Source organism: Oenanthe melanoleuca, chromosome 20 (genome assembly GCF_029582105.1).
Source record: "Oenanthe melanoleuca isolate GR-GAL-2019-014 chromosome 20, OMel1.0, whole genome shotgun sequence".
NCBI classification, from domain to species: Eukaryota; Metazoa; Chordata; class Aves; order Passeriformes; family Muscicapidae; genus Oenanthe; species Oenanthe melanoleuca.
The window spans coordinates 7,694,983-7,711,275 of NC_079353.1; the positions used below are offsets into that span (position 1 = coordinate 7,694,983).

Here is a 16,293-nt window from a genome sequence, read left to right on the forward strand (position 1 = left end):
CTTTTCTCACAGTGCCCGCCCCACTTTGCGCGAGCTTTGTGGCGCTGGTAGCGTGGCGTCACTTCCGGCACCCTCAGGGCTGCCCGGCCTGGCCCCAGAGCGGCCTCGGCCCCGGGCGGGACCCCCGGCACCGAGCAGGGCCCGCGGCCCCCGCTCCCCCGGCATGGCTGTGTTCGACACCCCGCAGGCGGCCTTCGGGGCGCTGCGCCCCGTCTGCGTGCAGCTGACGCGGGCGCAGACGGTGGAGAACGTGCGGCAGCTGCAGGCGCACCTGGCCGGGGTGAGCGGCGCGGCCCTGCAGGAGCTGCAGGAGTACGTGCTGTTCCCGCTGCGCTTCGCCCTGCGGGTGCCGGGGCCCAAGCAGGAGCGGCTGGTGCAGAGCCTCGTGCAGTGCATCTCCTCCGTGCTTGCTGCGACGTGCGTGAAGAAGCAGGAGCTGCTGCAGGAGCTCTTCTCTGAGCTCTGCACCTGCCTCGCTCCCCCTCCCAGCTCGGGCAAAGCCGCTCCGCTGTCCGAGGAGCTGAAGCTGGCTGTGATCCAGGCACTCCACACCCTGATGCATTCGGCTTATGGGGATGTTATCTTGTCTCTGTACCAACCTTCCAGCCTTCCGCTCTTAGGATTTGCTGTGTCTTTGCTTCTGACACTTGCAGAGCAAGAAAAAGCAAAGCAAATCAAGATCTCTGCTTTGGAGTGCTTGCAGGTCCTGGTTCTGCAGTGTGACTGCCAGGAGCACCGACAGTTGGATGAAGATGAAGAACAGCAATGTGGGGATTTGTTTGCTTCTTTTCTGCCCGGGATTTCTATTACTCTATCTCGAGTTATTGCTGGAGACATCAAACAAGGTCACAAAACCACCATTTCTGCCATCAGACTCTTTTATCTGATTGTTGGCTTGGTCATGGCTGACAAACAGCTAGCCAGAGTCCCAAAGAGTAAGGAAAAGCTGCCAGTGGAACACAGCAGAATATCAGAGCTAATGATCCACAGAGGATCTGACTGGACTAAAAGTACTGCTGAAAAACTCTCTCTTCTCTTGCATAAAGTAGTTGAATCTTCTTCAGTTCACCCCCACTGGAAGGTGAGACTGGAGCTGGTGGAGTTGGTCCACCATTTACTGAGGAACTGCAGTCAGTCACTGGTGGACTCGTTCAGTCACCTCTTAAAGGCCTTGGTTGGGCTGGTTAATGATGAAAACAGCGAAGTCCAGAGCAAGTGTAACAAAGTTCTGCAGGGGATTGCAGAGCAGAGGATTGTGGCACAGAACAGGGCTCTTGCTGATGTCCTCTCTGAAAACCTCCATTCCCTCGCCACAGCTCTTCCCCGCCTGATGAACTCTCAGGATGACATGGGCAAGGTTTCCACGCTAAGCTTATTGCTTGGCTACCTGAAGCTGCTGGGCCCCAAGATTAACATTGTCCTCAACTCCGTGTCCCACCTGCAGCGCCTGTCCAAGGCGCTGGTGCAGGTTCTGGAGCTGGATGTGACAGATGTGAAGATAGTGGAGGCCCGGCGCTCTGAGCCACCAGGCCCCTTGCAGCAGGGTGTGCAGAAGGGCAGGTGCCAGAAGAAATACTTCCGCTTCTTCACAGAGGAGAAGGTTTTCCAGCTCCTTCAGCAAGTGTGTCGAGTTCTTGGCTACTTCGGGAACCTCTACTTGCTTGTGGATCACTTTATGGGGCTGTACAGCGAGTCTGGCCTGTACCGAAAGCAGGCAGCCATGATCCTCAATGAGCTGGTCATGGGAGCTGCTGGAGTGGGAGTGGATTTCCTGCAGGAAAGAGAAGTTCCACTGAATGTGGATGATCTCAAAGGGTCCATAACATCCATTCTGGATGAGTACATGGACCAGGCGAACTGGTATTTGGTCACTAGCATTGACACAGAGGAAAGCAGCCCTGAGCAGTCAGAGCAGCACTTGGGACTCGCTGTCCGTGCAGGAGGGGCGTCCAGCAGCATTCTCCTCCTATCCTCAGAGCCTCCAGTCACAACCCGCACCATGAACAGCAACATCTGGCAGATCTGCATCCAGCTGGAGGGCGTTGGCTGCTTTGCCGCTGTCCTTGGGAAGGAGTTCCGGCTGCTGCTGCTGTCAGCTCTCTACCCTGTGCTGGAAAAGGCTGGTGACAGGACTCTGCTCATCAGTGAAACAGCACTGGGGACACTGGCAGACATATGTGAGGCCTGTGGTTATGACTCGGTGCAGTGTTTGATCAATGAGAATTCTGACTATCTGGTGAACGGCATTTCCCTGAATTTGCGCCAGCTGGCGTATCAGCCACGGGCATCCCAGGTCCTGGACACGATGCTGAGGAATTCAGATGCCAGCTTGCTGCCGCTAATAGACGATGTAATCCAAGATGTCCTGTCTGCACTAGATCAGTCTTACAATAGCCAGGCTTCCACCTTCCTCAGGGTCCTCCACTCAGTCATGACTGCTCTAGGTACCAAAATGATGTTTACTTTGTGTAATTGAGCCTTGCTATCATTAAGGGTACTTGTCTTGGACTTTTCCATTTGCCATGGGAGGTCCCAGGTAGCCAGGGTGTTGCAGTGTGATGGCCACTGTGCTTTACTTGCTGGGGCAGGGCTCAAGCAAAGATCACCAGTAGCTTCCCCTCTCCAGTTTGCCTGGCCTGCAGCCTTTCACAGGAGCATGGCCTTCAGTGCCTGAGAAAGGATGGATTCACTGCTCCTGGGAACATTCTGTAGGAGCATATGGCATGTATTCCTTTTTAACATTCCCATACTACCAAGGAGGTGACTGGGATGTGACAGCAGGTGCAGTCCCATGAGGTGTGAGAACCATCTCATCTCTCATGGAGTCCATGGCACCTTGCTGACTTGCAGGAGGAGATCGTGGTTGCTCAGTGACATGTCAGTTCCTTTTTTGCAGTGCAGTGGTTTGGACTGCCCAGCGCTGAGGAACACCAGCAAAGGCACTCTGACAAGGGGCAGAGCAGGGCTCGGTCCCAGGGGCAGCACGAGGTGACAATGACAAGTCAAGAAGTGGAACGATTCTTCCTTGACTATGTCAGCCAGAAGCGGATTGCAGAGGGTGATCTTCCTGACCTGGAGGAGGAGGAGGCAGGTCAGTGCTGTGTGTGGCTGGAGAGGAGCATGGTCAGCTTGCAGGGAGACTGTGGCCTCTGAGGTGTCCTTTTGTCATGTGGGACCAGGCTGACAGTCTCAGGTCTTTGGGCTGACCTTCACTTCATGTAAAGTGCTGTTGAGTGTTCTCACTTTGTTCTGTTTGTGGGGGAGCCAAATCTTTGCAGATCAAGGCTTCTCTAGTTCTGAGACACAAGCACACTGTGGTTTTTCTTACCTCATAACAGTTCATTTGGGTTCAGGACCTGACGTTTCTTCTCTCCAGGATCCTGTGCACTTTCCTCATGTTCCTTTGGGAATCTCTGTACTGTTTTCTCCTGGCTAATGATGCCACTGCTCCCTTCTCACTTGGCCTTGGAAGGCACTGCAGACATTCATATAGGGAACTTTTTAGTCTTCACTGGGCTGTACTGCAATCTTGACCTTTAAATACTTCATGTTTAAATGGCCAGGCTTTTCATTTTTAATAAAAATCAATGGGAAATAAGTCCATGGTGAGAAGAGACTGCAAATGTCACACCAGCTGCATTGTCCAGTAAAGAAAGCAAACGTTCCCTAGCCCTACACTCTTAACTGAACCTGACACTAACTCACAGAACTCATAGGCTTAACTGTATCTGAGCACATTAAAAAATGCCAAAGGGCCTTAGTCAGGAATTTGCAGAGTGGTTGTGGGTGGGTACTGTGATCTTCCAGAGCTCCCAAGTCATTTTCATTACTTCAGTAATGGTTTTGTCTTCCAGATGAGATTCCCCTTGCTAAGCCAGAGCCCAACTCTGACACGGAAGGAGAAGCTCCAATGCCAAGCCATGCTCAGCTGGCCAGGGATGTGATGGAGAGGTGCATCCACTTGCTGTCTGACAGGAGCCTCCGAGTGCGGCTGAAGGTCGGTAATCGCTGGCTCTGAGGGGACAGATGGTGCCCATGAAGGGGCTGGTAGCTCATCAGTGTCTGTGCCATGCATGTTGGGCTCCCTGCCATCCCTAGGTTTGTGCTACCATATGCTCGAGCAGGACAGATCCCCCGAACCTGGCAAGAGAAAGGGAGATGGTTTTTTGGGAGTGCTCTGGATTAGGAATGGAAGCCAGGCAGAACAGAATCTTAAGGGTGGCTTTGTATTAGGTACTTTTCCTTGATGCTCATGACAGTTAAGTCTTGTGCTTTGTCCTTTGGTGGAGGAAACAGAAACATCTTTCTTCCATTTGTGCCTCCCATCCCCCTTTCTCAGGCTGCAGTGCACAAGCTGATGAATGTTTTTGAAGTAGCTGGGGTGATGATAAGCAGGGCTAAAAGCCTGGCTTTTTTCTAATTATGAAAACCCTTTGAAGGTGGCCTCCTTTTAAAGTGCAAAGTGAGACAGAAAAATGAGGCATAACCCAGATTCTCATCCCAGCAGCCTCAGCTCTGCCAGGTGATCCTGCTGCCACAGCTGCAGTGGAGTCCCAGTGTGCAGCTCAGCCTGTGGGACAAGGGCAGGAATCCTGCCCTGCTCCCAGCCCAGCTCTGAACCCAGCACAGGTTGTGTCACTGTAAGGTTTGTCCTTTTCCAAGCAGGCCTGATCTTCAAGCACTGTTCACTTGTCCCCATTCCTGCTGCGGTAAAACCGCACCCTTTGCTGTTCAACCACTCCTCCCAACTTCCTGACGTGATGCTGGGATCCACCTGAGTGCCTGGCACTGCAGCACTCAGAGTCTGTTCCCTCCCCTCCTGCCCAGGTCCTGGATGTGCTGGAGCTCTGTGTAACCATGCTGCATCCTCATGGAAGCCATCTGCTTCCCATGGCTCACCGTGTCTGGCCAGCTCTTGTCACCCGGCTGATTAGCGACGACCCTCTGGCAGTGCTCAGAGCCTTCAAGGTATGGCTGTGACTGCCAGCAGCATTTCCAGCTGGGGCTTGGGCAGGAGGTGGCTCAGGCAGTGCTGCAGCTCAAGAGAGAGCACCAAGCTCCTGCAGTGATGTTTAAATGTGGTTTGGAGCATGGGGTCACCATGCTCTGCTGTGGGTGGGTTTGTACCACTCTCATTGCAGCTTGTCCACAGGTAAACCCTTAGTGCTGTTGCTGGGGGAAGCAGCAATGGTGCTGATTATTGCAGGGATGAGAAAAACAGCTCTACAGCCTGAGAAGCTGTTAGGGGCACCCTACAGTGCAGCTTGGCCTTGCTGGAGACGCAGACTTGGAAGTCTCAGATTCAAGATACGGGAACATTTCATGATTGAGGCATTGGCAAAGGAGGGGAAAGGTTGAACAAAGACTTGGCCCTATAATGACATTATTAAAGAGCTCCTGACCTGGTCAGCTGGCTCCTTTCTCCTCTTGACTCACAGGCTGGCCAGTAAAGCATGTTTCCAGAGGTTGCCAGCCTCAGCATTGCAGAGGAATTAGTCTGCTGGGCAGAGTGAGATTCATTTTAGAATCCTTCAGTGTGAATAATTTCATTTCCCACATTCTAGAAGCCATGCCCTAGAATTTCAGAATAGCCATACCTATCATGTACCTGCCCTAAAAGGAGGTAGAGATTGCTGTAGAAAAACTAATTAACTCTTGAAAAGTTCTAGTCATCATTGCAATTTGAACCCAGCTTGGGTTTTGCTGTATGAGTCCCCCCCAAAGTGTCTTCCTGACTAAATTCCAGCACCAGAAGAGTCATATCAGTGTAAAGCAAGCACAACATAACCAGTGTGTCAGTCCTGCACAGTGGGACCATGAGTTCAGTGAAGTTCCAAAGGACAAATCACTGTTCTGGCCACATGGACCCCCCTTTGTTTTTACATGCATTTAGGGCCATTCTCTATCCAGTTTGAGTTTTATTGTGGGCACACACCAGTAGTGCTGGGTGCCCTTTTCTGTGACCACTTGGCCTTTCTGCTTGCTGACGTGCTTGGAAAGATGGGTTGTCTGCACCACAAAAGAGACTTAAAGAATATGATGATACTTAATGGTATTTTCCATCAGAGACTCCTCCACTAATTCTAAGTGAGACTGCACAGCTGCTCTTACCTTTCCTTTGCTAATGAGGGAAGGGGCAGCCCAGGAGGTCAGCCAGGTGACACTGCAGAGCAGGATGCAGCTCACTCAGCCTCTCAAATATTCATCTTCTGCTCATAATGGGGGAACTGGGGCAGGTGTGGTCACAATACTCTCACCTGCAAAAACAATTCTCCAGGGAGAGTGAATGTCTGAATCCCCCAGGCTGGTGTGGATTACTGAGCTGCTCCCAGGCCAGTGTGTGCACTATCCACTGTAACTGATGTCTCTCTTAGGTGCTGTGTACCCTGGCTCAAACATGTGGGGACTTCCTGAGGCAGAGGTTCTCCAAAGATGTCCTGCCCAAGCTGACCAGTTCCCTCCTCAGTCAGGCCCCAGTGAGTGCCAGAGCTGGGCCTGTGTACAGCCACACACTGGCCTTCAAGCTGCAGCTGGCTGTGCTGCAGGGCCTGGGCTCTCTCTGCGAGAGGCTGGACATGGGTGAGTACCAGGGGTAGCACAGGTTGTGTGGATCTATGCCAGACTTTACTCCCTCCTCTCAACTTCCTGCTTCTCCTCCTGCTGCCCACAGAATCGATTTCCTGATCTACTCTAGCCTGAATCTGTTTTCTTTGGCAGCTCTGTAAAGAGGTGCTGGGCACTCTTTTCTCCCCAGGAGACAAGTGGGAGAGAAGGCTCCCACCACATGCAAAATCTGACTGCTCATCCCACTTGTGGATGAGAAGAGGGTACAGAATGGAGTCTGTGCATTGCTGTAGGGCCTGTTAGGCCACACTTTCTTACTGGGCAAACTGGGGCCCAGATAAGGCTTCTGCCTAGCTTGACTGGTTCTGTTGTAGGCTTGTCTCTGTGACCCTTTAAATCCAGCACATCACACTCCTCTATTGAATGAAACTCTGAAATTTTCCCCAAGTGAAATTTCTGGAACTGACTGATGAGGGAGAAGGTTTGCTGGCTAGTTGCTCTTTTCCTCTCAGTGCCCTTGATTGCTTTCCTGGCTTTGCAGCAAGATGCTTAAAAGACAAGGTCAGAAGAGCTCTGGGTCAGACAGCTCAAAGGCTCTGAAGCCTCTGCTGCCAATTTGGAGCTGATTCCATTAGGCAGCAGCTGCTGAGGAGGTCACCTCCTACCCTTCTTTCCTGTTCCATTTCTGCAGGCGAGAGTGACCTGAATAAAGTGGCAGATGCCTGCTTGATTTACCTCAGTACCAAGCAACCTGTGAAACTGCAAGAAGCTGCCCAGAGGTAATGTCTTTTAAATACAGGTGTGTTGTGTGTACAAATAGTGGGGGACAGAGGGAGCATTTCCTTTTGCACCTGTTCCACCTTCCAGCATGTTCAAGTCCTGTGCAACAGGGCCTCTCATGGAAGTTTTCTGTGGTGAAGTATCATTTACTCCCCAAAATGAGTTAGAGAGGTCAGTTGTCAGCTTGCAGACATTACAGTGACCTTGCAGTGCATTTGGGGACGCAGGGGAAGATGTGCTACTTGCTTTTTCCTAACCAAATACTTGAGGCTCTTGGCCCACTGGTGGCATCAAACTGCAGAGGGAAGACAACTATGGAAGAGGATATGCCAGGCATTCTCTTGTATTTTATCACTTAATACCTTCTGCAGGCTGGGGAATTTACTTCTGTTATCCTTCCATTTTCTCTGGGCTCCATCCCAGGCTCTGCCAGGTGGACCAGAGTTTGTTTAGGAAGCTGTCAGTCTTGGCACCAGTGTTGCTCTGAGAAGGCTGGGAGAGTCTAAAAGAGCAAAGACACTTTAGGTGAACACACTCCAGCTCTAGGAAATGTTGACAGATATACTTTGCTGCTTGGTGTACAAAATCCTGCTCAGCATGTTCTGCTGTCAGGATAAGAAATCACTATTGTCATATGTGGTCACCTGGAACCAAGGCCAGAGATTTCAGGAGACAGAACGAGTCCAGGTACAGGACATAAATCAGAAAGCCCCTCTGCCGAAGAATGGGGGTGAAAACCAGCCCTCCCCAACCTTCCTGTGCGGCCAGCCCTGCCCTCCCCCGAGGGGAGGGGAAAGCAGCGGGTTCCTCAGGCTCTGCGGTTTCGGATTTCCAGGGCAGGCTGCTGGAAAGGGAAGCAAAGGGAAGCGCAGCCCATCCATTCCCTTTCAAAAAGCACAGGCTCCCGGGGGTGCAGGGTGTGAAGGGCTTTGTGTGGCTGGGCAGCAGTTCAGAGGCAGCGCTCTCCAGAGCTGGAGCGTTCCTTTGTTTGTATCTCTGCGCGGGTGGGAGCGGGTTTATTTTTACCTTGGAGGCTTTCACGGCAGCACAGCAGGTTCCAGCAGCATTTGTTCTGCAGAGGGGCTCTATGCTGGGGGACTGCACCCCCTTAATGCAGTAATGCCTCAGTCTGTGCTAGCAGTGCTGGATGAAAAGCAGAACACCAGGATTTATCTAGATATTTGGAATCTGAAGCTTTTAAATCATTAACCAAGCAGCTTGAGAAGCTGTGCAATTTCCCCCCAACAGCAGGGGTAGGGGGAATATGAAATGAGCCCTGTTGGAAGCTGTATGGTGAAGTGAGCTCACTTGTAGAAGCAAAAGGGCTGCAAAGTTCAGGGCAACTAACATTTTTCTCCTGTGTGTTACTTTTATTATATTCTAAGGGGAAAATTCCATGTGTTTTGCTCTTCCCCCCATGCTTTTGATGCACCATACATCACATATGTCAGTGAACCAAGCTGCTCATACAAACCCTTGCTGTCTCCTCTTTAACTCTATTGACCAGACACATGTGTGCACTGAGGCATGCATCATGCCTGGCCTCACTCTACAGACATGGCAGCATTTGGAGTTTACTTTTGGGTTTGATTTTTTCAGTTTAGTCCTGTGCAATCCCTGGTCTTGGAACCTCGATGTATCAGAGTTCATCGTATCACACTTACTTTTAACTGTATTTCCCTGGTATGATGCTTCAGCCTGGAAAAGTCAAAATTAGTTTGGACCATAACAATCAGCTCCTGTATTGGGATAAGAATCACTTCCAGCCACCCTTCTATTTCTGTTCTCCAGCTGCTGAACCACCACATTCCTATAAGTTCTGCCTCTTCTTGCTCTCCATGTGCCTGTAAGTAATCCTAGAAACTGACACAGGCTGTCACACATAAGGCCCTTTCCATCTAAGCAAGGGCAGTGTTATCAGCCTGATACATGAGAAATTCTGCATTTTAAATGCTTCTAAAAACAGATAGACCAGAACTAATCTTAGCCCCAGCCTGAGCGCCAGCGTACGTCACATAACTCAGCTTTATCACTGCAGAAATCATATGAGGTAAAAGGATGTTTGGAATCAGCTTGCCATGGTGATTTATACTAACTGGCCTTTGCTCAGCTTCTAGGATTCTTATTCAACTGATGGGTTGTGACCTGTCAAGAGCAAGGTCAGGACTTGCAAAGTCAATTGTAGGTCCAAAAATCATACACTGACTGAGGATTCAGTAGACATGCAAAGGGCTGAGCAGGAATTTTTGGCCAATGTGCTTGAGCCACACAAAGAAAAAGGAAAAAGGGAGTTTGGCTATCATCCAGGGATGTTATCATGCCCCAAGGAGTCTGCTTAATCCCATTTATGGGACCCTGTAGCTTTATTAGATGAAGCAGTGGGAGTAAGTGATTTTTGTAACTGCAGTTTCATGCAATACTCAACAGGCAAAAATAGATGCTGGGGAAAAAAAGAACTCCAGCACATCTGAGGAAGAGAAAATGGGACAATAACAATAGGCTTTACTAGAAGATGACTGCTGGGAGTATTCCAGGAGAGTATTATCCAAAGCTTTTTAAAAAACTGAACAAGAAACAAAAATCAAATGCAAAATCATCAACGGGACCAAACCTACTGAGGAAGAGTTTGGGAATGCCAAGGAGCACTGGAAAAGTCTTTACCATGATTGAAGAAGATGAGCCCATGCAAGGGTGGGAAGTGCCCAGAAAGACTTGAGTAAGGGTAGGAGGGTGTGGGGCCTTGCCACTTAGAACAAGGCCAGGAGAGATGGTGGAAACTGAAAGTCACAATATGTAAATCTGAGCTTCTTGTCAATTTATGAAGTTGCATCATCCCTGACAACCTTTTCACTTCAGGGAATAAACCTTGAAGGAAAAGAGATTAGGAAATTGTCACTGGCCCCTGTCAAAACTGACATGTAGTTTTCCATTCTTTCAGTTTTAAGTGACTGCTTAGAAATTTACACTTAATTCCTACTAAATGCTTGCAGCCCATGACCTTTCAGTCAGCAACTGGGATAGGATTTTTTTTTTTTTTTTTTTTTTTTGCTAAGGCACCAGAATAATTTCCTCAGTTCTTACCAAAGCCTATGGTGGGCTGTATCCAGTTAAACATTCAGCAGGGATGGAAAGCCAGGAAGCCTTGTCCTTCTGCCAGTCTGTTCAGTGTGCCATGGCTTTGCTTAGAGCTTGGGAAAAGACAAGGCAACAGAGTAGCCAAATTGCTCTGTGCTAGTCGAATAAGTTTAGGACACTTGGGACAAATATGAGCTATTTTGGGACCTTTTTTGATACTAGGGTTGATTATGCATCTTACCTCTTCTGGTTTGCTTGTGTGGTTTGTTGGATATTCATTGTCAGCTGTCACTCCCAGGCTGGATTGAAGAATGCCAGAACAGCCACCTGCTCAAGGCAAAATTCAATAAAGTGATATTTAAGAAAGAGAAAAAAAAAAAAAAAAAAAAAAGGAAAAAAAAAAGGCAACAGAAAACAAACTTGAATTAACCCCAGGATTCTTTGCTATGGAAACGGGTTGCTTGGAAACTACCCCAGAGTTAGTTTGAAAATGTATAAGTCAAGTTGTTCTTTAAGCTGCAGAGCACTCCAGGCTATCGGGGATAATCACAACCTCAAGCCATTATGTGCACCAGAGGCAGTGAGTTCTCCACGGTCTAGATAATCTCTGAGGGTCACCCTCCCTGGAGCAACTGCTTGGGAAGAGGTTGGAGAGCAGAGTGTCTGTGCTGTGAGTGTAAGAGCTACAGCTGTGTGTGTGCTGGGGATCAGCAGCCTGCTGCACAGTATTCCCCATTCCTGTGTTCACTTCTCAGCAATTCATTGTCCTTGCCTGCTCCCATCCCAGCCATGAGGAGCAAGGATTATCTCTGCAGCTGCCCACTGAAAACTGTGTGGAACCACTGGGAGCTGGTGTTTGCTGGCACACAGAGCTGTGTGCTCCCAGTGTCAGAGCCAGGCTGAGGCCATGGCAGTGTCTGGAGAGCTGGAGCCAGGATGGCAGCAGTGAGAGCTCTGTACCCTGCCAGCCCCTCACTTGGGCTGGAACTGGGTGGGCCAGTCCTCCCCTTCCAGTCAGCAGAGCTCCAGGAGCAAAGCCAGGAGAATGAGGAGTCCTGTGAGCTCACCTGCATCTGGCCAATCCACAGAAAAAAGGTGTTGCTGAGGCAGTTGTTGCCAAGCCCAGCTATCACTGCAGAGCACATTCCCACTGGTTTCTCTGGAGCAGGCAGATAGGCACTGCCAGCACCTTTGGGAGGGGACACTGCCAACAGCTTCAGTGGTGACATGTCCCCTCTTGCTGTTCAGAGACCTGCACTGAGGGACAGGCGAGGTGTTAATGGCAGAGAGGCAAAAGCAAGTGCTTTGGCTGTGTATGAGTAACAAGTCACATCCACAGGGTTATTGTGATGAGGAGAGGGAGCTCTCTCCTACCTTCATCTCATTTCTATGTTCTTTCATATTACCCATGGCACTGCACTCCCTTTCAGAGGAGAGCTTCTCAAAGGGATTTCTCCCTGCTTTACATTGGAAGCAACCTCACTTTATGGATGAAAGCTCTTCCAGGAGAAATTTGGACAGCAATGAGGTCTGGATTTTGTGTGGCTTTTGTAGCAAGTGATCTTTGCTTTTAGAGAGGAAGTTCAGTCCTGTGCTTCTTGGGGGAGCAGAGACAGACCTACTTGATTTCTCTTCCCATTACCTGACCTGGCAACTGTTCTCCTCACAGCTCCATGATTTCTCTGAAAACTAGAGACTGGCTGGGCTTTACTGGGATTTTAGAAAACTACCATAGGTATAGTGAGTGCTGAGTGTCTTTGGTGCTCACAGAGCACTCAGCACCATTCAGCAAGAAGCCTTGCAAATTCCAGTCTAATTTTGCTCACAGCACAGCCAGAGTGTTTAATACCAGTTAAGCCCAGTACATCTTCTGTGCATTAAATCCTGACACAGACCTAGCCAAGCCCAAAGGTTGCTGCAGGGAGAACTGGCAGGAGGGGGTGGGTAAGTGTAGGTCACACAAATCAGCATTTACCCTTTCACTCCTTGAGCTTCCTGCTCTTCAGCAGCAGCTGTGTCCCAGCAGCTCACAGCTGGAGCCCTGTGTGAAGGGCATGCTGGAAAGGCAAATCCCATCTTACTGAGGTATGGAAATGCAAAGTGAAAACCGATCAACACAGCAGTAAATCTGCAGAAGAAGTTGAGATTCCTCTTTTCTTTTGTTCTGTTGTTAGTGAAGGTTGTGATTGGTTTTGGTTTAAAATCCTGCTTTGTGAAAGGTACTGTGCAGAAGGACAAAAATTTGGAGGCAGCTAATAAGGCCTTGGGGTGGTTGGAGATCTCACTTGAGCAAAAAGCCCTGAAATACAGTTGAGCTTCCCTTGGGGCTCAGCCTGGGCTGCTGTCCCCAAATATTCTTGGGTTTGGCACCTCTAGAAAGGCAGAGAAGCCCAGATGGGTTAACTCCCACACTGCCCAAAAACCAGAGAGAGTGGTGAATGGCACAGACAGCTTCTCGCAGGATGTCTGCAGGAGCAGTTGTCCAAAAGATCCCAGATATGCATTGCACATTGCAGCCACCCACAGTCACCTCCCCAGCATGTGGGACAGTCAGGTTTTTGCTTGTGCCAGCAACAGTTCACACAGTACCAGCACCAAACCCGGGTCAGTTCTGCACCAGCTGCTCGTTTAATGTCCATAAGTGACTGTGTGGTATCATAAATGTTTTTCTCCCACATGCCAGTTGGTGTGAGACGCAGAGCTGCTTTCTCAGGCACAGGGGCCACTGCACTTCCCCCTGTAAAGAGCCAAATTTGTGCAGCTGCCAGAGGTTGCCAACAGCATTAAGGCTTTCCTCAGCTCTTAAATAACCCCATTGGGTGCCAACCAAAAGGCTTTGTCCTTACCCTTCTTTCCTCTCTTTCTACTGTTTTCCAAAGTGTTTTCCTGCACTTGATGCACGTGGACCCTGACAGCACCTGGCTGCTCCTGAGTGAGGTGTGCTGCCCCGAGGGGTACGAGCCCCCCCACCCCAGCCTGCGCCCAGTGAAGCTCAGCGGGATGGGGCGGCCACGGAATGAGCTCACAGACAACGTGCTGCTCCTGCTCCAGAGGCTGCAGCAGCAGGAGGGCACAGGCCCCAGGACCAGCACTCAGGAGGCATCTCCTTCCTGACATACTTGCACAGCAGCTGGGATGGGAAAGAGAAACCACCAGGATAGAGCTCGCCTGGGAAGACACCATCACTGAGGGCCCAAATGGTTCAGGGGCAAAGGAAGGGCTGCCCAGTCTGGGGCTCTGGCTGAGACACCTCCCCATGGCAGAAGGTTTATTTTTTGAAGTAGTGTTTGAGGATGAAGTGGGTACATGACCCAGCTCCTCCTGGCTTTTGCCTCACCAGCACCACATGCAGAGAAAATGGCACATCTATTCCAAATTCTTCAGTGTGAAAAGTGAGTCATCTTCCAGAAATTACTTCCTAACCCTTGATCCCTGGGGGCATGCCCCTTTAGCACCCCCCACACCTCTCTGATCTCAGCTGGACAGTGATTGACAACTCAAAGCAAAAGCTTTTTCTGGCCTTTAACCTTCCCAGGAAGAGAATCTTGTTTGGGGTGCACTATAAACCTGTTCTCTTTAAAAGCAGTTAATCTCAGAAGTTAAAGTGCATTTCCAATAAATTCCTCACCTATGCTGCTGGCAAGAGCAACGTGTCCTCTCAGAAGCATCAGGGTTGCTCCTCACAGCTGCAGTTTGCTGAGACCAGATGGAGGCGGCCAAACGTTCTCTGTACTCTCTCACTCTCTGTGAAGTTCTGTAGAGAATCAGCCAGCCTGATTTACACCTGGGAGTGATTTAGAGCTTCTCCCATGCCCAGATCACGGTTCTCAGGCCATTTCTAACCCCCACTCCAAGGAGAATTAGATGAAGCGCCTGCCTGTGCCCCAGCACAGCCTGTGCATCTATCTGTGGTCAGACAGTGCCAGCAGTGACAGGGCCTGTGATCACCCCAGCAGTGCCATGGTTTGTCAGAGCAGGTACAGCGTGGTGCAGTGAGCAGAGGATGACTTGTCTTTGGGGTCACCTCACTCTCCCTGCTGAGATCTCCAGCTCCCACATCCCCAGGCTCTTGCTGCAGAGATTGTCCATAGGCACTGCTTTGCCTAGGTGCTCCCAGACCTCACCAGCTCCTGGATCCCTCACCCGAGCAGCTCCTGGCAGCAGCTGCCGCCTCCTGACACTCGGGGAAGATCTATGCAACTGAAGCAAAAGGGCAGATCTGGACTAAATTTGGAAGCAAGCTCAGAAATACAAAAACCAAAGCAATAAATAGATTGTTATATGGAGCAGGCTTTGTGCATCACTGTTGGGATCCTGGGTGAATATCCAAAACAAGTCTGTTGGGGGGCCCAAGGGCACTGCCTGTGCTGCCAATCCCTCAGCTGAAGTTACTTCCCCTTGTCTCCCTGTTTTTATTCAGGCTTTCCTCCTGTTTGCTTCTCCAGGGAAAACACAAGTCAGTGGTTTTTTATCTGGTAAGACAGGGCTGCAGGTCAGCTTTACTCTTTTTTAATATCTGTTCAGTGCTTAACGCTGGTTGGGTTCTATACAAAGGAGCTTTCAGAGCTGCTCTGACAGGGCAGGCAGGGAAGTGAAATACTGCCTTTAGTTTCCAAGCGCCCTTGGGGCTGGTGCAGTTTTCTGGGTTGTTGTAGCACTTGACAAAACTCATCCATTAGGTGCAGATGCTGCATCCAGCCTCGCTCTGCTCAGCTGTGCTCTGTTCTCCAAGGGCCCAGCCTGCCCTTGCCAAGGCTTGCCATCCTGCAGGACAGGCATGGCATTCAAGGGCAGCATTGTCGCATCACTGCCCAGGAACCAAGCACATCACACAGCCAGGGCTCTGGCACAGCTGACTACACTGAGACACTCCACCTAGAACCTGCGATTCAGTGCTGCCCAGAGATTTTGCCCATAGCCTCAGCCCCAGCCAGCAGGTGGGTGCTGGTGGCAGGAGAGGCTGTCCTGCCTGTCACAGTCAGCTCCTCTCAGCTTCGTTATCGCCCTTGCTTTATTGGAGGCTGAGTAAATTGCTTTTGTCTGAGGCAGGATAATGGCTGGGAGAGGGACTGCGTGGAAATGGCATTTTCATGAGGCTGGTTCCTCCCCAGCAGTGACTTGCATATTAAGCTCAGTCCCTTCACAAGCCCAGGGCTTTTCCCACCAGAACTCTCCTCCACCAAGCAGCACCCAACACTCTGGGGTGGGGACCCCCAGCTCCCACAACTTCAGTGTCCTGGGTTGGTGTTGTGTCTGCTCCTCTCCCACCCCCACACCTCTCTGTCTGCATGGAGCTGCCGCGATGCCCTTCTCCTCCCCCCCGGAGGGATGGTGCCCCGGGGCTTTGCTGCCCGGCTGCTGCTGCTTGCTGCCCGCTTGCTAGCTACCCCGGCCGCTGCCCCGCTGCTGCTGCCCCGGCTGCTGCCTTCCCCTCCCCCTTCTCTCCTTCAGCTCCAAGATCTGTACCGGCTCCGGACGGGACCTGAGCATCAGAGACTGCCTCCGGAGCTGTCAAAGAAGCTTCTCGCCCTTCCCAGCAGCGACCGTCTCTCACTTTGGTGAAAACGTTTTTTTGTCATCTGGGATTGTACTTTCCTGTTGCTGGGAAGTGTTTTTCTTGTGTTTGTTAATAAATATGTTTTTTCCACTTTTTCCCCCGAATAAAATTCTTTCCAAGCCCAGTGGGGGGAGGAATTGTGAGGGGGGCTTATTCTCTGGGGGGCTCCATTGGAGGTTTCCCCCCAGGTTTGTCCTAAACTTGGACATTCAGCCACCCTCTCTGGGATCAGAGAGCCGAGAAAGCTGTGTCCAGCTGCCTCCTCCATGTGCAAACCCAGCCAGGGCCCTGGGAGACTGCCACACCCGGGGCTGAGG

General features: G+C 50.7%; 1 protein-coding gene across 2 annotated transcripts; it reads left to right on the top strand.

Moving 5' to 3' along the window:
• The first annotated feature begins 44 nt into the window (after positions 1 to 44).
• On the top strand, positions 45 to 14,705 carry TTI1 (TELO2 interacting protein 1). 2 transcript variants are annotated; one of them, XM_056507088.1, is made up of 7 exons: positions 45 to 2,444; positions 2,897 to 3,091; positions 3,855 to 3,997; positions 4,828 to 4,968; positions 6,375 to 6,579; positions 7,256 to 7,343; positions 13,299 to 14,705. In XM_056507088.1, the coding sequence occupies exons 1-7, from the start codon at positions 164 to 166 to the stop codon at positions 13,531 to 13,533; spliced, it is 3,288 nt and encodes a 1,095-aa protein (XP_056363063.1). In that variant the 5' UTR covers positions 45 to 163; the 3' UTR covers positions 13,534 to 14,705. The 2 variants fall into 2 exon arrangements, with proteins under 2 accessions (XP_056363063.1, XP_056363064.1); XM_056507089.1 differs by lacking the exon at positions 4,828 to 4,968 and having other exon boundaries at positions 72 to 2,444.
• Positions 14,706 to 16,293: the final 1,588 nt, after the last annotated feature.